This window comes from Furipterus horrens, unplaced genomic scaffold (assembly GCF_987537825.1).
Source record: "Furipterus horrens unplaced genomic scaffold, mFurHor1.1.pri manual_scaffold_13, whole genome shotgun sequence".
Lineage (NCBI taxonomy): Eukaryota > Metazoa > Chordata > Mammalia > Chiroptera > Furipteridae > Furipterus > Furipterus horrens.
The window spans coordinates 40,568,364-40,593,653 of record NW_028327183.1 but is presented as its reverse complement, the minus strand read 5'-3'; the positions used below and the strand labels follow the sequence as shown (position 1 = coordinate 40,593,653).

The 25,290-nt window shown below is 48.1% G+C and overlaps 2 protein-coding genes across 2 annotated transcripts; both read left to right on the top strand.

Moving 5' to 3' along the window:
* The first annotated feature begins 67 nt into the window (after positions 1-67).
* On the top strand, positions 68-12,111 carry BLVRB (biliverdin reductase B). Its single transcript, XM_090260220.1, has 5 exons — positions 68-328; positions 7,174-7,338; positions 7,475-7,564; positions 8,925-9,053; positions 11,863-12,111. Exons 1-5 carry the CDS (start codon positions 250-252, stop codon positions 12,018-12,020), a joined length of 621 nt encoding a protein of 206 aa, XP_090116346.1. The 5' UTR covers positions 68-249; the 3' UTR covers positions 12,021-12,111.
* Positions 12,112-14,563: 2,452 nt separating this feature from the next.
* SERTAD3 (SERTA domain containing 3) lies at positions 14,564-18,114 on the top strand. The gene is made up of 2 exons (XM_090259778.1): positions 14,564-15,022; positions 16,914-18,114. The coding sequence occupies exon 2, from the start codon at positions 16,920-16,922 to the stop codon at positions 17,514-17,516; it is 597 nt and encodes a 198-aa protein (XP_090115904.1). The 5' UTR covers positions 14,564-15,022; positions 16,914-16,919; the 3' UTR covers positions 17,517-18,114.
* The last annotated feature ends 7,176 nt before the right edge of the window (positions 18,115-25,290 follow it).

The following is a 25,290-nucleotide window of genomic DNA, read 5'->3' as shown; positions in this document are numbered from 1 at the left end:
CAGGGGGCGGTACCGCGCGGTAGAAGGAGGCGAGTCCCGCTCACCCCGTTCTCCCCCATGCAGGAGTGGCCCGCTTGGCCCCGCCCCTCGGTCTGAGCGGGTTGCCAGGGGGCCCGCTGAGGCGTGGTCCTCTGAGCGGTTCCCTCCCTGCCCCTCCTGCTAAAGAAGGGCGCTGAGGGCGGTCCAGCGATCAGTCGGTTTCCTCGCGTCCTGAGACTCCACGGCCTCGTACGCCCGAGACCTCGCAGCATGGCCGTCAAGAAGATTGCTATCTTCGGCGCCACCGGCAGGACCGGGCTCACCACGCTGGCTCAGGCGGTGCAAGCAGGCATGAGCTGGGGCGGGCGGGAGATGTCACGAGGTGCACAGGCAGAGCGCTAGGAAGGGGCGTCGTGGGGTCGGGCCGAGGCCTTTTGGGGCCATCAGTGCCTTGGTTTGTGAGGACCCAGAAGGCAAAGCAGGTGGCCACGGGGGCAGAAGTGGGGAACGCTATGAGATCCAATTTTATGTTAGTTAAAGGAATAGGAACTGGCCCTGGGAGGCTGGGGGACTACAATGACAGGTTTAAATCCAAGTGTTATGTGGTGGTGGTTAGTACACCAGAGAGGGTTTACTAAGCCAGGCAACGCTTGCCTCCCAGCACCTCCCTCTCATCACACGTGTTAAATCCTCACAGCACTCAATGTGCGGTTGGATCTTGTATCACCTCACTTGACAGACGAGAAAACTGAGGCCAAGAGGAGAGAGACTTGCCCAATGTCACATAACTGGAAAGTGACAGTGCTGGGATTTGAACCGAGTTCATGTCCTTAACCGCCAGAAACCTGACAGCTCTTGGCTTGAACACCAAGGCTGAAGGTTGAAAAGTCTGGGCAGGTTGCTGTAACCATCTAATGGAGAAAGGATCACAAAGACATGGTGGAGGGTGGGGGAACTCTGGAAAGTCAATGAGGCTAAAAATTCAGAGTTGCCCCAGGAAAGGGGGCAGGGAAGGGGATAGTTGGACAGCCTTCTGCCCCCACTGTCCAGACTCCACCAACACCCAGCTAGGCCTGGGACTTCCAGATACAGGGCCCCACCCTTGGTGACTGAAGATATTGACTATCTGGGTGTCCCAAAAGGGTGGAGGCAACCAGGATTCCATTTGTTGCTGTCTCCTAGCCCAGCCTTCCCTTAGAGGGACTCTGCCTGGAAGTTCCCCACCAGGCCCACTGCTCTCCCCCTCCCCAGGAAGACCTAGTTTAGATCTTGGCTTGTGGGAAGGGAGGAACAAATTTGCTGATAAACATTTGTACGATGGAGAAGTTAAGAATTGCTGAGTCACCCTGAGGAACTGGGTTCCTTCATGTTACTACCCTTTCCTTAATCCCGAATTCCACTGAATTCTGCTCATCCACCCTGCTGGTCACAATTGGGACTGCACCCTGGGGAATTGACAGCTGGGGCTTAGGGAGGCCTTGCCTAGGCTCTCATTGTGGCTCAGACAAGTTTCTGCACAGCTCAGAGCCTCGCTGTTGAATGAGCTGGGCTTTTATTTACCTTGGTGATTTTGTGGGGCAGAGTCCTGACAGGTGTCAACTCTGGTGCTAGTCTGCACACATTAAAAGCCCAGCTCTGCCTCTTAACCACCTGTGTGGCCAAAGGCCTTGAGATCTATGGATTTAGATATCTGTTAAGCGGGGATGAAACTAGTAGCATTGGCCCTGGGGCTCTTGTGATGATGAAATGAGATGATATATGGAAAGGGCCTAGAATCATGTTCAGCCCATAGCTGGTGCTCAATAAGCACTCCTTGACTGAGTGAATTTAGATTATAGTCATGTGATCCTGGCCCAGTTACCTAAAATTCCCTCAGTTTCCTCATTCTTGAAAGGCATTATAATAATACCTACCTTGTAAGGTTTTTGCAATCTGGTGCTTTTCAAACTGGGTCATAGTGAGTTCTGACATATATGCAATTGGTTACATCAATATCTGAATGTATCACACACAAAATATTGGTTTTATGCATTTGTGTGTACTGGATTAGGCTATGAAATATATTTTGTATTGAGGGTTGAGATCAAAAAAGCTTAAAAGGAGAATGAGCTCTGAAACTCTGAACTAGTTAGGAAAACCCTATATATGTGTTACATATTCATACATAATTATATATGTATGAATATATACACACATAATTATGTGTAAGTAAGTATATTATATACATATATACATACACACACAGAGAGAGAAGGGTAAAGCAAAGCAATATGAAAATTTAGGTCTTGTTGCTTTTGTATAAGTCTGAATTTATTTCAAAATAAAGAACAGACAACTAAATAAAGTAAGAGGTTTGTAAAAAAAAAAAGTTGGGAAATATCTTACAAATGATTTTCTTTGTAACGGGTAAAATCTGTGAATTCTAAACCTGTTTGGTATGGTAGCCACTAACTTATATTTAATTAAAATTGAAATGTTGGTTGTGTTAAAAATTTGAAGGGAGCCCTGGCTGGTGTGGCTCAGTGGGTTGAACAATGGCCTGCAAACCAAACCAAAAGGTTGCAGGTTCAATTCCCAGCTAGGGCACATGCCTGGGTTGTGGGCCAGGTCCCCAGTTGGGTGTGTGTGAGAGGCAACTGATAGATGTTTCTCTCCCTCTTTTTCTCCCTTTCTTCTTCTCTCTCTAAAAAATAAAAAAGATGAAATTTAAAAACAAAACTGCGCTTAAAAAACTTGGGGGGGGGGAACCACATTTATCTATGGAAAGAGATTAGCACAGCACTTCTCAATAAATGTTGCTAACCATCAATAATGTAACCATCGATGGGCACCCTCGTGCTGAGATCTTGTGTCAAAGCTCTCACTATCCGTGGGAACATGTTTTTCCCTCAAAATACCCACAATTTGCCAGGATCTGTTTTAACCAATACAGTGGCAGTTAACCAGTGCCCGCATTGGCACGCTGAAAGCCTTTGCTGCTCCCAGACGCATGTGAGGGCAGCACAGGTTTTGTGTCATTCCCTTGTGAAAGGTGGTCACATGGGATGGGGACACTGGGGATGGCAATCTTCACTATAGTTTCTATTTTTTTTTAATTAATTTATCTTCAAATTATGTTTGCTGTACCACATAGTGATTAGACATTTATATACCTTACAAAGTTGATGATCTTCACTTTCTAGAGAAGACTAAAAGGAGTTTCCTGTGGTTCCTCCCAGTAAGTGGGAGAGCTGGAGTTTGAACCCAGGTCTTTGGAGGCAGTAAAACCAGTGCTTTTGTGTTTGTAAAAAGTCAGGGAGGAGAAGCATAATTTGTACATACAAAATAGACAGCGGGCTTTTAAGAATAGTAAAGGAAATGGAGAAGCCAAAGAACTTATATACATGACCCATGGACATGAACTAAGTGAGTGGGGGCAGATTGCTGGAGGGAAGGGAAGTATCGGATGGAGGTGGGCAAAGGGAAAAAAAAAAAAAATTGGGACAACCCTAATAGTGTAATCAACAAAATATATTAAAGAATAAGTCAGGGAGATGGTGGCAAATATGACGCAGTCCCTGGACCCATAGGACTCTTAGTTTATTCTAGGTCAGCATAAATAGGGCCTCGACAGAAGAAGCATAAATGACTGGTGGGGCCTGGGGAAAGAGGGTACAGGGTATTCCAGGCAGAGGGGACAGCACGTTCAAGGGCCAGGAAGCAGCCTGATGTGTTTGAGGAACTGAAAGACATGCAGTGGGTGAAGAGGACAGTGGCTCCAGCACAAGGTGGAGAGGAAGACAGGCCTGGTCATGAGGGGATCTTGAAGGCCGTCATGAGGACTTTATTATCTCGGGGCACTGGGGTAGCATGGGAGGGATCTGAGCGGAGGCACTTCTGTGGAGGGCTCTATCTGGCTGCCGTGTGGAATCTGGATTGGAGGGGGTGAGGCAGGAGCCCAGAGAGGACTGGATCAGGCCGGAAAATAACACAGTGAAATGATTGAAAGGCATAGTAACAGCTAGCACCTGCATAGCACTCATTCCTGTGCCAGGCACTCCCCTAAACTTTTCATTTGTTTTACTTTTAGTTTTGTATTTTTATGACACCTTTATTAAGATACAGTTCACACATTGTATACACTTTGCTCCTTTAAAGTATACAATTGAATGGTATTTAGCGTATTCACAAAGTTGTGCAAACATCACAAACAAATTAGAACATTTTCACCACCCCAAAGAAATCCCTAGACGTCACCTCCGTTTTTCTCCCCAACCCTTTCCCCAGCAACCATTGATCTACTTTCTGTCTCTGTAGATTTGTGTGTTTTGGACATTTGATATAAATGGAATCATACAATATGTGGTTCTTTGTGACTGGATTCTTTCAGCTTGCAAAAAAATCTTTTTCAAGGTTCATTCATGTTGTAACATGTATTATTATGTTATTTCTTTTTATTGGATGTACCACATTTTATTTATCCATTCAATTGATGGACATTTGGATTGTTTCCACTTTTTGGCTATCATGAATAATGCTTCTCATGAACATTTGTGTACCAGTTTTTTGTGCAGATGTATGTTTTCATTTCTCTTGAGTGGAATGGCATGTAACTATGTTTAACCACTCGAGGAACTGCCAGACTGTTTCTCCAAAGTGGCTGCATCATTTTACATTCCTATCAGCATTGTATGAGAGTTTCAATTTGCCCGCATGCACAACAGCATTTATTGTCTTTAAAAAAAAAATTGTTTACTTAATTTTAGAGAGAGGGGAAGGGAGGGAGGCAGAGAGGGAGAGAAACATCGCTCAGTTGCCTCCCACACACCCCCAAATGGGGACCTGGCCCACAACCCAGACATGTGCCCTGACTGGGAATCAAATGGGCAGTCTTTCAGTTTACGGGCCAGCACTCAATCCATTGGGCCACACCAGCCAGGGTTATTGTCTGTCTTTTTTATTATGGACATCCTAGTGGGAATGAAGTGGTATCTAATTGTGGTCTAGGTTTGCATTTCCCTGATGGCTAGTGATATTGAGTATCTTTTCATGTGTTTATTAGTCCTTTGTATATCTACTTTGAAGAAATGTCTGATCTTTTCCCAGTTTGTAATTGGATTACATATTCATCTTTTCATTATGAAATTGTAGAAGTTATTTATACATATATTCTAAGTATAAGTCCCTTATTCAATATGTGATCTGCAAACTTATTGTCCCACATTGTGGGTTGTCTTTTTATTTTCTGGATAGTGTCCTTAGATACATGTATTTAATTTTGATGCTTTATCTATTTTGTTGTTATTGCCTGTGCTTTTGATGTCATAGCTAGGAGTCTGATCCAAAGACACAGAGATGTATGCCTGTTTTCCTCTAAGCGTTTTATAGTTTTAGCTCTCATACTTAGGTCTTGAATCACTTTGAGTTAATTTTCATATATGGTATGAGGTAGGGACCCAACTTCATTCTTTTACATGTAGATATCTATGTAAAAGACTATTCTTTCCTTATTGAATGGTCTTGGCAGCTTTGTCAAAAAGCAACTGTCTACACTAAGCTTTTAGTTATATTATTTAAACCTACAACAGCCCTATAAAGTAAAGACTATTATTTGTGTCACTTTACAACTGAAGTCCCTGAGGCCCAAAGAGCTTAAGTGAATTTTCCAATGTCATTCAGCTAGCTAGTGGTAGGACTGGTATTCAAACCCAGGGTTATTTTGAGAATTAAATGTGTCAATACATGGAAAGACCCTTGGCACCTGGCACACAGTGAGTATTCTATACATATTTATCATTCCTATCGTCATCATTACCCCAGACTGTGAAAGTCTCCTGTCCTTTGTTTTTGAAATGGATGATGACAGATATCAAGAGAAATGGAAGAATTTCATTGTTTTTCCTCTTCCTTTATTATTTTCAGAGTAAGAAATTAATCCTCTGATAGGTGAGGACCAATGAGGGTTTTTTTGTTAGTACTGTATTATTATGAGCTCACAGATTTTTATACATTTGATGTGTTTCAGTGGAATCCGTAGCCCCATCGCTCTGTAAGCACTGTCTCCCCAGCTGGCAGTACAGTTCGCGCTCGGCTTGGCTTGCCCTTTCCCTGCCCCAGCCCAGCAGCCGTTTCTCAGGAGCTCTGGTTCATGTTTCAGGAAAATGGCATGTAGAGGCTGACTTCCTCAGCTTGGGCTGCTCTAACAAAATACCTTAGAATGGGTGGCTTAGCAAAGACATTTATTTCTCATAGTTGTAGTTCTAGAGGGTGGGAAGTCCAAGATCAAGGTACCAACAGATTTGGTTTCTGGTGAGAACCTTCTTCCAGGCTTGCAGATGGCTGACTTCTTGCTGTGTTCTTACATGATGCAGAGAGAGCCCTGGTTTGTCTTCCTCTCCTTCTAAATTCGTGAATCCCATCATGGGGGCCCCATCCTCATGTCCTCATCTAAACCCAATTCCCTCCCAAAGGCCCCACCTCCAAATATCATCACTTTGAGTTTAGAGCTTCAGCATATGAATTGGGGGGGGGGGGGGGGCGGGGAATAGAGTCAGTCCATAACAGAGCCCACAATCAATTAATTTTTTTTGATATCACCATTTGCAATACACCCAAACATTAACTCCTTCTGCCGTTGTTTAAAACAAAGGAAAAACATGTTGGTTGTGAACTTTAAAATGGGTGTGTATGTAGGGGTGGGCAGGAGTTATCAAAAATTCTTTTGGGAGGTAATATATCAAAGCAATGTCCAAAATCTTTAATGACGATTAAGGCAGGGCCTGGCCCTCCAGAAATAAGGCGTGGGGGACAGATCCCAGCTCTGGGCACCCTTTGGGCCACTCGTGTCTTCCTCTGCCTCAGTTTCCTCCAGGACTAGGGATGGAAGTCATAGACCAGTGTGATGCCAGACGTTAACCCTTTAGTTGCCAGAGGGTGGAGAAGTCTGAGTCAGGGGTAGGGCAGGGAGGCTCTTAGAGGCATCAGTGGAGGTAATTTATGAACTGGCATGAAGGAATGGCCCATTTTTAACAACCAGCTGAATATCAACTGTGGGTATGTATACCAACAAAAATGTTTGGAGACCTTGCCTCAGAACAGGGGGCCAGAGAGATGTATTTGAGGGTTCATGGCATCCTCCAGGACACAGCCCCTGGAGCCCAGGAGTGCCAGCCCACAAGCCTACTGACCTGCCTTCCTGCCCTTCTTTGTCCACAGGTTATGAGGTGACAGTGCTGGTGCGGGACTCCTCCAGGTTGCCCTTGGAGGGGCCGCAGCCGGCCCATGTGGTAGTGGGTGACGTTCGGCAGGCAGCTGATGTGGACAAGACGGTGGCTGGGCAGGATGCTGTCATCGTGCTGTTGGGCACCCGCAATGACCTCAGTACTAGGCCCCCCCTCTGCCCACGGCCCACACCTGCACCTCGGCCCCCAGCACCACCCCCACCCCCGGCCCCACCCCTGCCACCCCCGCCACCACCGCCGCCCGCCAGTGACAGCCACTCTCTGTCCCTTCTAAGGTCCTACCACAGTGATGTCCGAGGGTGCCCAGAACATTGTGGCAGCCATGAAGGCCCATGGTGTGGACAAGGTCGTGGCCTGCACCTCGGGTGGGTGGTGGGGTCGTAGAGGTGGGGCTGAAGGTTGGGGGGTGGTAACCGGACAGACAGCCCAAGGGCTTTTGCAAAGCGGCATTGGCGCCACCCCCAAGTTACTGTGCATTTACTGAACACCAGTTCAGTGCCTGAACCTTACGGGGAGATGCCAGGGACATGGTGGTGACCAGAGCAGCCCTGGGCCCTACACTAACAGATCTCACAGATGACAGGGAAGTGATAAACAAAGCTATCGTAAAACAGGGACAGGCCACAGTTGTCAGGGCCAGGATGGGGGCCCAGGCAGAGGGGTCAGGGCTGGGATTGGGGTCCAGGCAGAGGGGTCAGGGCCAGGATAGGAAGAAGCTTAGAGTACTGGGAGCCCAGAGGAGGTAACTAACCCAGAGGAGGTGCTCAACCGAGCTTGAGACAATGTCAGAGCCTTCTAGGGGAAGGGACAGAGCTATGGATACACAGACCAAGTCTCTACCTTCACAGAGCTCCCCACTTATGGGGCGATAGACATTCAACAAGTAGTTGCTCCAAATAATCCAAAAAGAAGACTGGGGTACATAACAGGAGCAGTTAATGTTAACAGGTAACATTTATTGAGTACTTATTGTAGGCTAGGCACCATCTGAGCACATTAGGGGTCAATGCCACTTCATCCTCACAAAACTCCTTTGAGTACTTATACTCATGGTGGCACATAGTAGGTGCTCAGTAAATAGTAGCTGTTGTCTCTTGTATAGCTAAGGGAGTGGAGACCCATCAGCTTACCCGCGATCACATAGCTCATGGCTGCAGAGCTAGTGTGTGATACCTGGCTGTCTTTCTCCGCAGTCCACACATGAAGGAGGGCTGCGTGGTGAGATAACAGGATTCTGGGCAGAGGTATCAGCTGTTGTGAAGGTTATGAGGCCAGCATGTGGCTTTGGCAGAGCTAGTAAAGGGGAGATGGCTCAGTGGTGAGGTCAGAGAGCTGACGGAGCCAGGTTAGGTGGGTCCCTGTGAGCCCTGAGGGGGACTTCGCTTTTACCCTGAATGAGATGGAGCCACAGATGAACTTCAACTCCTCCAGGTGTTAACAGGCCCCCTCTGGCTGCACTTGGGAAACAGATTGTGGAGACAGAGGCAGGGAGACCATGGAGGAAGCTGCTGCCATGGTCCAGGCAGAAGGGACAGCGGACAGAGCAGTTGGGGTGGGAAGCGCTTGGCTCTTATGTGGGCTGTGAGAGAAGGAGTTTGAACCTGAAGCACCTGGCAGACAGTGGTGAGCCCCTGCAGGGTTTTGTCCCGGCACAATGCTTGGCAGATCGAGCACCTGGCCAGGCTGTCCTCATTCCTTGGTTGACGCTGCCCTGTGTACCTGCAGCCTTCCTGCTCTGGGACCCGGCCAAGGTGCCCCCACGACTACAGGATGTGACCAGTGACCACATTCGGATGCACAAGGTGCTGCAGAATTCGGGTCTGAAGTATGTGGCCGTGATGCCGCCCCACATAGGTAAGTGGGGCCAGGACCCAGTGCCACCAACCTGCCCCCTCCTGTCCTCCGGGGACACCTGCCCGGATTTGCAAGCCTTACCCCCACGCTCTCTATCCTCTTCCCTGCTTGATTTTATCCTCCTTTCTACATACTTTTTTGGGTATCTCTGTTGAACAGACCACTCACATATTATGATTTTCTGTCTCGGTACCTGGAGCTGACTCGGCTCCGGGAGAGGCTCAGGCCTGTGGTGGCTCAGCAGCTGGGAGTGGAGTCCTGTGGAAGGCTTCCTCCTGGACACGCTGCTGGTTGGGGCGACTGTCGCTGAAACACCTGCACTCGGCCTCCCTTAGGATCAGATCCCTCAGTGCTGCTTCTGCTACATTCTGTTTATTAGAAGTCAGTTCCTAGGACAGGTCCAGATTCAAAGGAAGGGGCCTTACACTTCACCACACGTGTCATATCATTTCTTTATCTTATTTAGTGTGTTTCCCTCACTAGGATGTCAACTCTTTGGAGGCACAGATCTTGTCTTATTTTGATTACAGCTGTGATCCTAGTGCCTAGAATAGGACCTGGCAGATAGTAGATGCTCCGTAAATGTTTGTCAGATGAACTAACACAGGGGAACCACCTCTCACGGTGCCATTGTGGAGGAACTAGTAAACATCACCTGCACCCTCTTTTCCCCTCCCAGGTCTGTGACCCACACTGAGAGACAGTCACACACAGGGAGAGAGCCATTCATTGAACAGGCATCCCTTGCATTTGAATGGCCAGCCTAGCCACCTTTAAGAGCACTGGTGAGAGAGCCTCTTCCCTCATGAGGCTTACGTTCTAGTGGGGGAGTTAAAGATAGGTGCTGATGTTACTGGTGGGTGGTACCTCAGTGAATGAATGAGGAAGCAAACACAGTGAAGGGTGTAGTAATGGAACACTGTTTATGAAGTGTAAGCTCTCTAAGGAGAAGGCTTCATGCAATGAGGAGGGAGTCGGGTGACAGTCTGAGGGAAGTGAGGACTGGGATAAGGAACAGCAGTGCAGAGACCCAGAGGCCGGGCCTTTGGACTCCTTCACTGTTGCCTGCCCACTGGAAGAATAGTTCTGCTTTGCCCTCTGCTTTCTGGGGTCCCTGATGGGGGGGCAGGCAACACACCCTAGAGGGTCAAATAAGGTTCATTTCTTAGATTCAGTTAAGTGGCCATATCAGGACCCTGTTGGTACCAGGATCCTGAGCTTTGAATCAGTTGTGAAGCTGCCGAGGGGGGAAGCTGAGTGAAAACTCCAGCGCCTGGTCTCTGAGCCTCGATTTCCTTTTCTGTAAACAGGGCTCATTATATTGCTTCTTGACCTGCTAGGTTTGGAATAAGTCTTCAGATCATGCCTAAAAGTTATTTAACACAGAATATTTTTTTAAAGTTTTTCTCTTTTTTATGTGTGCATGTGAAAACTTTGAAACCTCCAGAAAAGTTGAAGGAATTAAAGTTTGTGAATACCTAAAATTCTTTATTTAGGTTTAGTTTTTAATATTTTAGCCTTGTTTGCATTTTGCCCTACCTTTCTGTACCTAACTGGCTAGCTATCAATTATATTCATATGTTTCTAATGTATATTTATACATATATATATTATTTTTCACTGAATCATTTGAGATTAAGTTGCAGACATTCTCACACTTCACTCATAGAACCTTAACAGACATCTCCCAAGATGAAAAATATTTGTGTACAAGCCACAGGACCACTATTGAACCAAGGAACTTGATGTGAACTCTATCATATCATTTAGTATCCATGTCATATTCAAATTTCCCTGATTGTCAAAAAATATCTTCCAATCTCTCCCTCCCCCTAAAGTCAGGATCCAGCTGAGGGTCACTCATTGTGGTCAGTTGCCGCTTCACCTTAAATCTGGAGCAGTCCTTCATGTTTCTCATGACATTAACCAGGCCTGGTGTATTTTTAAATGCCCCTTGTTCTGGATTTCTGGTTGTGTTCTCACAGACGCAAAGTAAACATTTTTAGTAGGGATGCCATGAGGGTAAGGGTGTGTGTTTCTTATTGCACATGATTCCAGGTTGTTCCTGTACTGGTATGCTGCCTTTGATCCCTAAATTAAGTTGGTCACTGACAGGTATTATTTTTTAATTATTATAAGGCAGCCACTAGATGCTTTATAACAGCCAGGTAATGCCTGCCTGCTGTCTCTACTGTCTAAGAAAGACCTAGTTGTATCCTTGGTATCAGGACATGCAGCTCCATATTCACAAGGTCAGAAAAATGTTCCCTTCCACTGCCTATAGAATATAGACCCATGCCTGGGACATGTCACTCAGTCCTTCCAGAGATTGGAAAACATCCAGACAGAGATATCTAGATCTAATTTAGCCTTTGCCACTGGCAAGTGATTTCCTTTCTTCAAGATTCAGTGTCCACATTTGTAAAATTGAGTTAATAAATAGTACCTAGTCAATTTTCTTCTTTATTTCTCTCGAACTAACATGTCGTTTGTTGTACTTTCCTATCTTAATAGTTGCCTTTACTCAGTGAATGTCTGCACTGCTGTGAGCAGGGATTCATGTCTGTTTTGTCCCTTGCTGAGGGCCCAGCACCTGACCCAGTGGGTCATCAATAAGGATTTGTCGGATGAATGAAGTAAAGGGTATAGATGAGTGCCCTGCACATGGGAGGGGTTTCATACATTGTTGGCTCTAATACCACTCAGGCTGGGCACACTGTAGGCCCCCCGGGACCATCATTGTGGTGACCTCATGTTGAGAGATGCAGAAAGAACATCTTCACCCAGCCCCTCTATCTTTACTTCACAGGAGACCAGCCACTGACTGGGGCCTACTCAGTGACCCTGGATGGACATGGGCCCTCAAGGGTCATCTCCAAACATGACCTGGGCCACTTCATGTTGCGCTGCCTCACCACTGATGAGTATGACGGGTGCAGCGTCTACCCTTCCCACCAGTACAACTAGGCCTCTGTCTCTGTCCAGGAGGATAGCATCCTGGGAAATGTGCAACAAAGGAAGGGAGCAATAAATCTTGAGCCAAGAGCTTCAGATTATACTAGAAGGCCCAACTCTGGCTTTGGGTATCTCAGTGTCTCTGTCTGCTCTGTGTATAAGATTTTCTGGGTATTCCTTCATTCATTTCCTCAGCTGCAGTTTGCTGAGTCATTGTTCTGCACCTGGCCCTGCTCTGGGGACCCAAGGTAACTAAGATAGCTGTGAGTCTTGCCTTCACAGGTCTCACAGTCTGACAGTGACAATCCACAGTAGCCAGGGTTCTGATGGAGGAAGCACAGAGGGCTGTGGGAACTCAGTGGGGATACTTAACCTAACTTGGGGAGCAAACAAGGCTCTGTTGGAAAAGGGAGTTCCCACCTGAAATCTGGTTTGGTAAGAATGAGCCAGGAAAAGATCCTAAGGCACAATGGCATTGTAGGCAGAAGGAACCACAAAAGCTAAGACCAGGAGGCTGGAGAGAGCACAAGAACTAAGATCCATCCCCTACAGTTAATTCTTTTCTCAGAGGTGAGGAGTGGTCATCCCAAGAGGCTGTTCCATGGATGTGAAATTGTGCAGAGTCATTGTAAAAAGCTTAAGCTTTATTTTGAGGTTTTATGCAAAGAGGGGATCAGGGGACTGATGGGTGGGGAGGGGGCACAGTAAGGTTTGGGTCTTTTTTTCACTTTCATTTTTTTAGATACCACTTATTTTTAGAGAGAGGGGAAGGAAGGGAGAAAGAGAAGGAGAGAAACATCGATGTGTGGTTGCCTCTCACCTACCCACAACTGGGCACCTGGCCCGCAACCCAGGCATGTGCCCTGATGGGGAATCAAACCGGCAACCCTTTGGTTTGCACGCCAGCACTCAATCCACTTAGCCACACCAGCCCAGGCAGATTTGTGTCTTATAAAGCTTCCCTTGAATCTGTGTGAAGGTGGGTAGAAGGGAGACAAGAATGGACTAAGGGAGGGGAATCTTGAGGACGGGAAGAGAGAGTGGGTGGAGCCTGAGTGGATCAACTAGTGCAAGGGGAGGGCAGCATCCAGGAGGAAAGAGGGCTCTAACCTGGAGACCAGGTTACAGTGGGGCCTCTCTGAGACGAGGACCCTACAGGGGGGACAGGTTTGGGAGAGGGGAAGGAAAGAATCGCTCCTTCCTAATCATGTCCCTTTGAAATCTACTGTCCCTGCCTTAATTCCCCAGAGACACTTTTCCCAGGCCTGAGTGAGAGTCAGTCCTCCCTTCCTACCCAAGTCCCAAGTCCCCTGCAATACCCTCTCCTCTCCTTCCCACCCGCGAAATCCATTCCAATCTTACACTATTTCTGCAAACAGCAAGATGGCTTGGTTGTAATTCCGACCAGTGAGAACTGGTTTTGGGTAGCCTGGTGAAAACTCGTGGTTGTGGGGCACTACTGCTTCAGGCTTTCTGGGCACTAGCACTGTTTTATTTCTGCCTTCTTTATTTCTCTCGGCCACATTGTGTATTTAACAAACTTTTACTGGGCGCCTGCTTTGTGTCCAGCCCTCTGCTAGATGTTGCTGTGACCATACAGTGGGTGACAGAGGTAACCTTGGTACCTGTCCTCAGGGGACCCGCTGTCCAGGCTCTGACAGCTTAGGGCCACTATGGGGAGGCATGGGCAGAGGGGTCAGGGCTTCGCTGGGGGAAACACAGGACCCTTGGGAACCAATCCATTGTGGAGCATCAGGGAGGGTTTCCAGGAAGAAGAAGGCTTTGAGATGATTTCTGATGAGAGGCAGCCTGGGAATTGAGGGTCTATTTTCAGAATGGGGAAACAGGTTTAAAGGTCCAAGAACCTTTTTTAAAAATTAACTTTTATTGAGGTAACATTGGTTATTACATCATATAAACTTCAGGTCTACAACATTACAATTCAATATCTGTATACTGTATTGTGTGTTCACTACCAAAAGTCTTAAGTTTTCATCCCTTACCATACATTTGACCCCCTTTAATTCTCATTTTTGCGTACGTGCTATGTAGCTGGCAGTGTTGTAGGTCTTGGGGATAAATTAGATTTAAAAAAACACAAAATTTCTGTGTTCATGGTGGTCGAGGGCACCTGAAGCCATTTTAGAAAAACTCGAAGTGAATTGGTGTGGGAGGACGGTAGGGCGCAAGGAGTGTGTATCAGGCCACACCGTAAAGGACTTTGTTGCAAAAGTAAGGAGTTTGGACTTTGTCCCCAGGGTATTGGGGAGCCATGAATCGCTCTCCAGCAGCGGAGATGCCATGCTGAGAGAGGCAGGATGGGGTATCAGGATGATTCGGGACTGACCGGCCACCAGAGGACTTGCTGAGCAGTCCTGAAGATGGAAGCCCGGGAGGTCAAATTTTGGGAAGAGCCAGAGGCCAAGCGCAGCGAAGGGGTGGGCTGCGATCGCCCAGGCAACATACGCCGCGCGAAACTATTGGCTGGCCTCCAGTGACGTCATCATCCGCTTGGCAGCGTCTGCCCTCGGAACTCCGGAGGCGCGGCCTCCGCGAGTGGCTCGGCTCGGCTTTCTCAGAAAGCGGGGAAGGCGAACGTGACAGCCAGTTTTGCTATGCAGCGGCGTCCAGGCCTGGTGTAAAGGGTTTCAGACAGCAATGCTGACGATCTTGGAGCGAGGGCAGTAGCTGATTTGAAGGAAAACGGTTCTGATGTCCCCTCCACCCTAGAAACCTGGCCCCGCCCCCTGGAGAGTCGGAATCCTTTAAATGGTCCCGGGTGCAAGGGAAGGGAGGGCGTGTGGGCAGCCTTCTGGCGACAAGCGGGTGGCTCCGCCAAGCCAATCCGCACCCCGCGGCGGTCAAGATTTAAGCCAATCGCTTCTCGTGGCTCAGCTCCGGGGCGGAGCTGAGTGAGCCCAACGCCAGACTGAGAGGCCCAGGGAGGCGAGCACCGGAGGGTTGCAAAGCTGCGGACGTTCCGGGAGCTGGTCGTTGTGAACTTAGCAGTTGAGGTGAGGGGTGGTTTCCTGGCTTGAGCCCTGCTTTGGGTTGGGGGGAGGTGGAAGAGGTGCGTCTCGAGAGTTGTGGAGGCGGAGTCTGGATAGGAGAGGGGATCGCAGATTCAGAGTGACTGATAGGGGACCGAGAACTGAATCGAGATCCTGGACAAGCGGCGAAGATGTTGGGCAGGATCTTCAAATGGAGGGAATTTGAAGTTAGGACCTGGGGTGTTTGGAGAAGCAAAAGAACCAGGGAAGGAACTTTGGGGGCAGGAAATCTGGAATTAGGACAATTCGGGTCTCCCGGAAGGGTTGAATCTGGGGCTCTAGTGTTCTGGAAAAAGTGTTAAGTACTGGGGCTGGGGTCCCGGGCATTTTGAAGAAGCGAGAAAGCAATCTTGGTTTCCCAGGCAGAGTGGCGGAGAGAGGGTGGTGGGGACAGTCCTGTGTTCAGATCTTGGAGCCAGAGAGGGGAGTTTGGAGGTGAAGTCGAGAGGCGTTTGTAAGACGGGAAAGTTGAAGAGGAAAGGTCTCAAAATTGAGATAACTATAGTGTCCTGAATGGAGAGCATTTGCAGTCTTTGAGCGGTGGGTTGGGGCCTGCGTCTCTGAACTCGAGAGCAGTTTGGGGGAGGACTCCAGGACCTTGTGGGGTCTGAAGGATCTGGAGAAAGCAGTGTTAGAGCCGCAGTCTGGGGTGGGGGAGGGGTGTTCAGGGCGTGGAGCTCAGACCCACCGCCCTGGGAGCAGTGGAGGGCGGGGCTCGGCAGGCGCTCGGCAGCTGGACGTCCGGGTTCCCTTCCCCCACCCGCCCCGGTCATTTGTGCGCATGCCCTGAGGGAGGGTGTGGGAGGTTCTCCCTTGTGGCGTGCGGAGCTCTCTGGGGATCGCAGTGCACGCTGAAAGTCTACGTACGTGGGTACCTGGCGGCTCTTGGCCCACATTTCCCAGCAGCTCCTGCGCCAAATTTGGGCGTGCCTGGCTGCTGAAGGCGTCTATAAATCCGTGCAGGGGGCGGGCCCTGTAGAGGGCTGAGGTGTGGTTGGATAGGTCGGAAGGGGGCGGGTCTGGGTGTGAGTCAAGTTCTAGCAAGTTTTTCTATGGGGCCTCGCTTTAGGGGTAACAGAAGGCTTGTGCGAATGTAACGAGAAAGGCCGGTACGTTGCTGTTGTGAGCGCTCCCAGTCAGTTAGGAAGAGGGCATGACCAGAAATATACTCTGAAAGAAGAGTCTCGACAAATAGATGCCTTCACAGGGCTCCAGATGGCTTGATGGACGATAAATAAAATTATTGAATGAATGGCAATTACCATAACTCTTGTTCAGTAAGCATTTCCCGTGTGCTGAACCCTGTGCATATTACTCATGGGGTCTCCTTGAGGATGTGGTGAGAATTTTTACAGTCCCCATTTTACAGATGAGGAAACTGAGGCCCAGAGAGGTAAAGTCACATCACTTCCCAGGGTCACAAAGCAGAGCAGTGTGAAAGGCAGAATTCTAAGCGAGGATTCCCTACTTCCAGTCTAGGTGTGTGTACTCTACACCTGTCTTGTGTGTGTCACATTTGAAGAAATGAGTGTTGTGGAAAGAATAGTTTTAAGACTACCTAGGGGACTTCACTTGGGATTCTCATCCTGCAGATGAGGAAATTGAGTCTCAAGGAGGAAAACTCAGTATTCCAGGTGACCCAGGCGAGTGAGTGAAATTCAAACCCAGCTGTGAACAGGTCTTGTTTCCTTAGTCACATACATTTACTCTCATTTTTAGCCTTGTGGGAATTATACTATTTCCATTTTATAGATGCAAAAACAAGTTCAGATCATTAAAAATCAACAACCACCAATACAGGAGATTCAGAATTTGAACTAGCCCTACTGTGTCTGACTTGCCCTTCTCTCCACAGGGCATCATGGTAGGAGGCTTGAAGAGGAAACACTCCGACTTGGAGGAGGAAGAGGAGGATGAGAAGTGGGACTGGGGTCCAGCGGGCCTGCGAAGCTACCAGCAAGCTCTGCTCCGCATTTCCCTAGACAAAGTCCAGCGAAGCCTGGGTCCCCGAGCACCCAGCCTGCGCAGGCATGTCCTCATCCACAACACCCTCCAGCAGCTCCAGGCGGCGCTTTGCCTGGCTCCAGCACCTGCACTGCCCCCTGAGCCCCTCTTTCTGGGTGAAGAGGACTTCTCCTTGTCTACTACCATTGGCTCTATTCTAAGGGAGCTGGAGACTTCTATGGACGAGACAGAGACCCCTCAGAATCCAGTGGCTCCCCCGTGCCCACAAAACGAAGTGCTGCCCCAGCCTGACCCAGTTTTCTTAGAAGCCCTGAGCTCTCGGTATCTGGGGGACTCAGGTCTGGATGACTTTTTTCTGGACATTGACACTTCCGCAGTGGAGAAGGAGCCTGCGCTGGCCCTACCGGAGCCTCCTCACAACCTTTTCTGTGCGCCAGGGTCCTGGGAATGGAATGAACTAGATCACATCATGGAAATCATTCTGGGATCCTAAAAGTTTGATGGTTGGGGATTGCTCCCTCCACATCTCAGCCTCGGTGGGCTGGATCCCTAGATGCAACTGTGTGTGTTTGTGTGTGTGTGTGTTTTGGTGGGGGCTTTAAGCAGTGGCTGGCCCCCTTTTCTCCCGTTTCAGGGTTCCACAAACTGTCTTGCATGTGTGTGTGTGTCTGGTTACCGCATCCTTCTGTGAAGGTGGGTCTTCCTGAATTAATTTATCTGTTCCAAATGCCTTAATGAGACTGTTTCTGGGAGTCTTGATTTCCCACTTCTATATTTCTTCTGCCTTCCCCTCCAGTTCCTACTCCTCTTGTGACCATTGGGGCCTCAGGGAAGATAAGCTGGGTCTGTCAAAGGATGACAGGGATGTGTTGCCTGGTTGCTATGGAAACCCAAGCTCTGCCTCTTGTACCTGAAAGGAGTAGGAGGGGCTGGACTTCTCCCTCCAGGCTGAAACCCACCTCCTTGGCAGTACCCCAGTCCCAGCAGCCTCCTGATTCATAACCAGGCCGGACCACGTGCAATAGGGTGGAAACCAAACTGCTCCATGCCGCATTATTTAAAAGAAAGGCGGGTTTTGTGGTGGTTTGGGGGTGGGGTGGGTGGTGGGGTTTGATTGTAATTTTTTTTAATAAAAATATTTTAGAAGGGATGGTGTTGCCTAAAGTTTATAAATATCAGTGGGTTGATGGGAGGAACCTGGTGAGTTCCCTAGACACCTGTATCCATCTCTTCCCCCAAAGTTGGGGCAGGTATACCATTTAAATGTAACTTTATTGAGTTCTTGTTAGAACACTGTTCTGCCCACTTTATTTGAATTAAGTCATTTAATCCTCACAATTATGTAGAAGTATCTACTATAATCATGTTTTATATAAAAGGGGCTGAGGTTCAGGGAGACCAAGTCGCCTGTTCATGGTCACACAGCTGGTAAGAGTGAGTAGCAGGGGGCTAGGATTCAAACTCAATCTACCTCCAGAGCGAGCCACGTGGGTAGACAGACACAGGAGAGAGAAACAGTCACATGAACTGTATGTCAAAGGACAGTGCTTTCTGGAACTTAAAAGTCAACCCTTTATTGTATGAAATGTGCTGCTGAAGCCCAGAGGAGAAAAAATACCCGTGGCCAGGAAGCAAAGCCCAGGATAAAGTTAGGGTTCTAAGGACTTATTTGGGCGGTGCGAGTGCAAACTAGTGAGTGTGAGGGGAAAACAAAAGGGAGACCAGGGAAGACAATGTGATAATATTGCTGCTGCACTGGCTATCCCTCCACAAAGCTTTGAGGACAAACAGTGAGTGAGGGATTTTCTGGAAGGGTTGCAGGGAGGAACCACACTGCCTGTGCTTTCTGGCTCAAAGCCAGATTGTCACCCTGAAGGGCATTGCTTTCTAAGTCTGAAAGCAGTGGGGTAACTAACGGGTGCCAATCAAGAGAGAGATGGTGGTCAAGAGGATCTCAAGAAGGTACATGATGTCCATGTCTCAATTTAAATGCCCATTGGATCATGTCTTCCCCCTACTTTAAACTTGAAGTGAACTTCTCACATGGGATAAAACCTCAACTTCGCCAAATTCTATGAGACGTGACAATCTCACTCCTAACTGGCCCAGTTTAATCTCCCACTTTCCTCTCTCTCGCTTGCAGCCACATTGGTCTCCTTTCATCCCAAGTTCATTTCCACCCTGGGGCCTTTGCACTTGCTGTTAACTCCCCAGGGAACACTTCTCAGGCCTTTCCTAGATCACCCCATCACATTCTGTTTGGTTTTCTTAGTAGCACCTACCTGTTTATGGTTAGCCTCCTGGCCTTTTGGAAATTCAGAGGAAGGGGTTTTGTTGGTCTTAGCCCAGCTATATTCCCTGGTGCATAGAACTGCTTGGCACAGGTGGGCACTCAAAAAATTTATTTTTGCTATTGTAGAAGAAATAAACTCCCAGCCTTGCTATAGCCAACGCTTCCTCCCACTTCTCCAAACTCATCTCCCCAGCACTTCCTCACTCCTATTCTCCAGCCACACTATTCTCTCCTGTTCTTCAAACACACCAGCATGTCAACCTGAAGACCAGGAGCAATACCTGCCTCACTGAGCGATCCTGTGAAGTGTGTAAAAGGGGGCCTGATGCACACCAACGGTTCCAATAATTGCTCAAATTGATTGAGTGCCTACTATTGTCCTGGCACTCTTCCAGGCACATGAGTAAAACAGTTCCTGCTTTCATAAATCATCATAGTATGGGGAGGCTGAAGTAAACACAAAAAATAAATAACATGTACAGTCTGTCAAGTGGTGGTAAATGCTATAGCGAAAAAGCAGGAATGTGATGGGAGGGCAGTTCTCGCTATATAGATGGGAGGACTAGAGAAGGCATCAGTGAAAAGGTGCCATTTGAGTAAAGACCTGGAGGAGGTGAGAAGTGAGGGAAATCTATGGGGGACTGATCCTGGCAGAGGGAACAGCCAGTGCAAAGGCCCTGAGGTCAGAGCTTGATGGAGAGTTTTGGGACCCTGAGGAGGTCAGTGTGTCTGGAACAGAGTGAGCAAAGGGGAGAGTACTAGGAGGTGAGGGTAAAGGGCTGAGGGGGACAAATCATGTAGCGTGTGTGGGAGTCCCACAGAAAGGACTTGAGCTTTACTCTGAGTGAGCAGAGGGGAAACCAGACCTGACTCACTTTTAAAAGGGCTCTCTTTAATTGTCCTGAAGACAACCACAGGAAGGCCAGTATGAGAAGCACCCCCACTTTACAGATGTACAAATTGAGGCTCAGTGGCTCAGCTCCTGCCCTGCTAAAGGACCGGAGAGAGAAGTGGAAAGGTTGGCACGGCAGAGGGAACAGGGTCCTTGAGGGCGCAGTCCAAGTTCGCCAATTGACTCTTCCCCGCCATCCGCCTGTGGGGGATGGGCCGTGGCCATCTGGGGCGTGGCCACGGAGGCCAGGTCTCTAACCTCCACCCTCCTCTCCGGGCGCTGGCCACCGGCGGTATACCCGGAGGCTGCGACAGCGTGGAGCCGCCCGGCGCCTCCTCTCTCCCTAGAGGCCGGGTGGGGCTGCCGGCTGGGGCGGGGCGCTCTCCCTACCCCCTCCCTCCCCAGCTGGCTGAGGCTCCTCCCCAGGCTTTCTGGGCCCCTGGCTTGGCTTCTGGTTTCATTTCACCAGGCCCGATCTCTTTCCTTTTCCCTTCCCCCAGCCCTTTGAATTCCTAGCTCCTTCTCCACTTTCTGATCTCAGCTTCAAAGTCGCCTACTAAGGGAGACTCTCTGGGACCACCTGACTACAGGCACCCTCCCCAAGCCTCTCTATCAATCCCAACCTATTTTGTTTTCTTCAAGTCACTGAACAGAAGCAGAGATTACCTTAATCATTTATTCATCTCCCAGGGTCTTCTCATCCTACTCAGGACGAACAAATGTCCATAGCATGCTCTGAAGGGCCTGAAAACTTGTCTGACCTCCTCCAAACAGCATACAACCCAGCTATGCAGGCCTTGCTGCCCAACTGACCGCGAACACTCCCACCTCCCAGCCTTCGCACTGGCCCTTCCCTCTGGCTGGAACACCCTTCCAACAGAGCCTTACTACCGCTCTCATTTCACCAGGTCTCTATTCCATGTTCCCTTTCTTCATATTTCTTTTCTCTCTCCAGGCCCTCCCCTAATCCATAAGGAGTGAGACAATGTGAGGCTTATCCAGTGCTCTACCCCCATCATCTACAGCAGTGCTCACCAATATAGACATGTTAATCAAATGACTCCTGGAGGGAGCCTCTTGGAGGCTCTGAACTTCCTTCTTCCCCGGCCACAAAGAGAGGTTGTGGGGAAAGTTATATGAATTTGCCTTGCAGAGTCCAGGTTCTAATTAGCATTTTACCCTCTTAATTATGAAAAAATTTCTAGCATATAGAAAATACGTTTTAAAATATTTATTTATTTTTAGAGACAGAGGAAGGAGGGGAGGAAGAGAGGGAGAGAAACATCCATGAGCCAGAGAAACATCTATCAATTGCCCCTGGCACACCCCCAAATGGGGACCCAGCCCACAGCCCAGACATGTGCCCCAACTAGGAATCGAGCCAGCGACCCTTCAGTTCACAGGCCAGTGCTCAATCCACTGAGCCACACCAGCCAGGGCAGAAAATATATTTTTAAAAGCATATATTCAGAGCACTTGAATACTCTTCGATCTAGATTTAATTGCTTTTTTTTAAATTAATTAATTAGTTTGTTTATTTTATTTTTAGAGAGAGGGGAAAGGAGAAAGAGAGGGAGAGAAACATCACTGTATGGTTGCCTCTCACTCGCGCCCCAAACTGGGGACCTGTCGTGCAATCTAGTAATGTGCCCTGATTGGGAATTGAACCAGCGACACTTGGCTCGCAGGCCTCCGTTCAATCCACTGAGCCACAGCAACCAGGGCTAGATTTAATTAACATTTTGTTTTCTTTATCTGCATATGTATGAATATATATATATATGTGGTAGATATCATTCAGAGCCCTGGCTGGTTTGGCTCAGTGGATTGAGCGTCGGCCTGCGAGCTAAGTGTCGCTGGTTCGATCTTCCAGTCAGGGCACATCAGAGAAGGAAAACTCTGACTCCAAAAAACCTCCGCTGCCTTGCGGCATACCTCTTCAGGGGAAAGGCTAAGGGAGTAAACCCCGACAGAAAATCCGGAGCCGGAGTCCCTAAGGCGGTTTGACATTGTAGTCAACACCGGCAACTCCTGCGGCGCACCTGAAGCCAAGCTGTATTGACTCCGTCTTTCCCTTGGACCCTTCAGCTGCGAAGAGAGGGGGGGTCTGCTGCATGGGCAACAGCAGACCCTCCATATCACCCTGCCCAGGCTCTGTAGCTTCAGCTTCGCTGGAGAGGACACTCCAGCGTCATCGCAAGATGTCGATTCAACATGGGAGGAGACAGATACCGTGTCACTCCCGAGTCGGACTGCACAGCCATTCTCGGCGGTGCAGATAGACTCTTGAGAAGCTACACCATCGTCTCTCGAGACGGACGGCTGCCGACGAGATATATATATATATATATATATATATATATATATATATATATATATATATATATATACACACACGTGTATATGTGTACAATTTTTTTTCCTTTTTCTTTTCCACCAGTGAATAAATTGCAGACATCTTGACATTCTACCCTTAATAGCTCAGCATGCATCTCTTAAGATTAAGGACACTCACCTACAAGCCACAACACTATTCCACATCTAAGGAAATTCCATAATATCATGCATTATCCTTATTCAAATTTCCCCAATTTTCCTAAAAATATGTTTTATAGTTGTTCCCCCACACGCCCAAATCAGGATTCAGTGAAGGCTCAGATGCTTATTTGGTTGTAATAAACAGGTTATATAGTAGGGGTTTTTTTTGTTTTTTGTTTTTCCTGGAACATCCTACCCAGCCTCATTAATCCTTTTTTTGTGTTTTCTTAAACTGAATTTTCGGTGGAACAGCTCAGTTGTGCTACAGATGTCCCACATTCTGTATTTGTCTGATTATGTTCATGTTTAGCTTCCGAGATCAGACGAGATCGGGCGCGTTCAGGGTGGTATGTCCGTAGACTGATTACGTTCGTGTTTCATATGTTCCTGTTTTCTATAAGCTGAAGTTTGGGTCTAGAGACTGGATGAGGTGCAGTTTTGTGCAATCTTACAGGGAAGTTCCATAGAGAATGCTGTGTACTTTCTATGCATCATTTCAGGAGGCACCAGTGTCAGGGTGTCCCACTGTGGTGGATGCAAAGGTTCATTACTTGATTAAACTGGTAAGCACCACATCTCCACACGATAAAAAGATATTTCCTCCTTTGCAATTAGCAAGTAACCCTGGAGTCTGGCCAGATTCTGTTCCCCACTAACCTTTCACTATAAGGTCTGAGCATCCATTGATAACTGTTGCCGGAGTCAGCTAGTATAGTTAATATTTCTTTAAAAGATTTTATCTTTTTTGGCTTGGACAGAAAGGGCTCAGAGGTCTGAGAGGGGGGAAACATAAACTATTTCCCTCAGCCCAAACTAAATATAATGGGCAAAAGGGTTTTGGACAGGCGAGATGTGTCTAGCACACCTTCCTCCAAAGAAGCCCCCCCCTTTTTTTTCCTAATGTGGAACATTGAAAAATTAATCCCTGCCTTTTGTCATCTAGTAGTTATGGATTGAGTGATGTCTTTTAACCCTTTTCGCCAAATCTGTTGCCCCCAGAACACAAGGATGCCAGCCTGTTAAACCAAGCACGCCGTTGTCCGGAGACAGCCAACTGACCTGGAGTCTGCACGATCCTTCCCCATGTTGGAAGGCCACCCTCCCCTCCACACCCCCACTATTATTAGGGATTTCTGGACCCAAGGGTAGGTAGTACGACGACCATGTCCAGCTTGAAGCAGCTAGAGGAGCCTGAGACCTTCGCCCATTGTCCTTTACAAGATTACAAAGGGTCTTAACATCTGAGAGGGAGGGATAGTTATTTTTTATGAACCATGGGTATGGACTTGGGGGGGGGGATTGCTGGGGGAGGGAGATGCTGGGTGGAGGGGAGTAAAGGGGAGAAAATTGGAACTATTGTAACAATATAATCAATAAAGAAAAGCTGGAAAAAAAAAGAACATAAGTAGTGTTTATAAAAGTGTGGAAAAGGTTAATAAGGGAGTGGGAAAGGTTAATAAAGGACTGGGAATGGTTTATAAGTGTGTGGGAAGGGTTTCTAAAGCTTCAAAATATATATAAATACTAAAAAAAAAAGATTTTATCTTTTTACTGTAGAGAGAGGGGAAGGGAGGGAGAAAGAGAGGGGGAGAAAAAGCAACGTGTTTGAGAGATACATGGCTCAGTTAGTTGCCTCTTGCATGCCCCCAACCTGGGACCTGGACCGAAACCCAGGCATGTGCCCTGACTGGGAATGGAACCAGTGACCTTTTGGTTCACAGGCTGGCACTCAATCCACTGAGCCACACCAGCCAGGGCATAGTTAGTATTTTTAAAATTTTACTTTTCAGTTACAGTTGAAATTCAATATTATATTAATTCAAGTGTATAACATAATGATTATATATGTATATACCTTACAAAATCATCACCACAATAGGTCTAGTATCCATCTGACCCCATACAGGGTGATTACAATATTATTGACTATATTCCTTATGCTGTACTTAAAAAAAAAACCTCCACTGCCTTGCGGCATACCTCTACAGGGGAAAGGCTAAGGGAGTAAACCCCGACAGAAAATCTGGAGCCGGAGTCCCTAACGCGGTTTGACATTGTAGTCAACACCGGCAACTCCTGCGGCGCACCTGAAGCCAAGCTGTATTGACTTTGTCTTTCCCTTGGACCCTTCAGCTGCGAAGAGAGGGGGGGTCTGCTGCATGGGCAACAGCAGACCCTCCATATCACCCTGCCCAGGCTCTGTAGCTTCAGTTTCACTGGAGAGGACACTTCAGCGTCATCGCAAGATGTCGACTCAACACGGGAGGAGACAGATACCGGTTATAAGCTCATCCGATTGGCGAAGGAAACGAGCGCCAGGGGTCTCCTCTGACGGTGGGAGAGGTCATCGCACCTCACTGGACAGCTACCGCCCGCCTCAAGCTGGGCAGCCCCAGCCAATTAGGTGCCGTCTCGCCATGGCTCGCCTGCCCCACTGGGTGCGTGGGGATCAGAGAGGCGCCTCTCGAAAAGTGGGCCACAAAACACCCGCACCAGTTAATTCCAAGCAAACAACAAGAAAGAAGCCTCCGGCTCTTCGCCTCG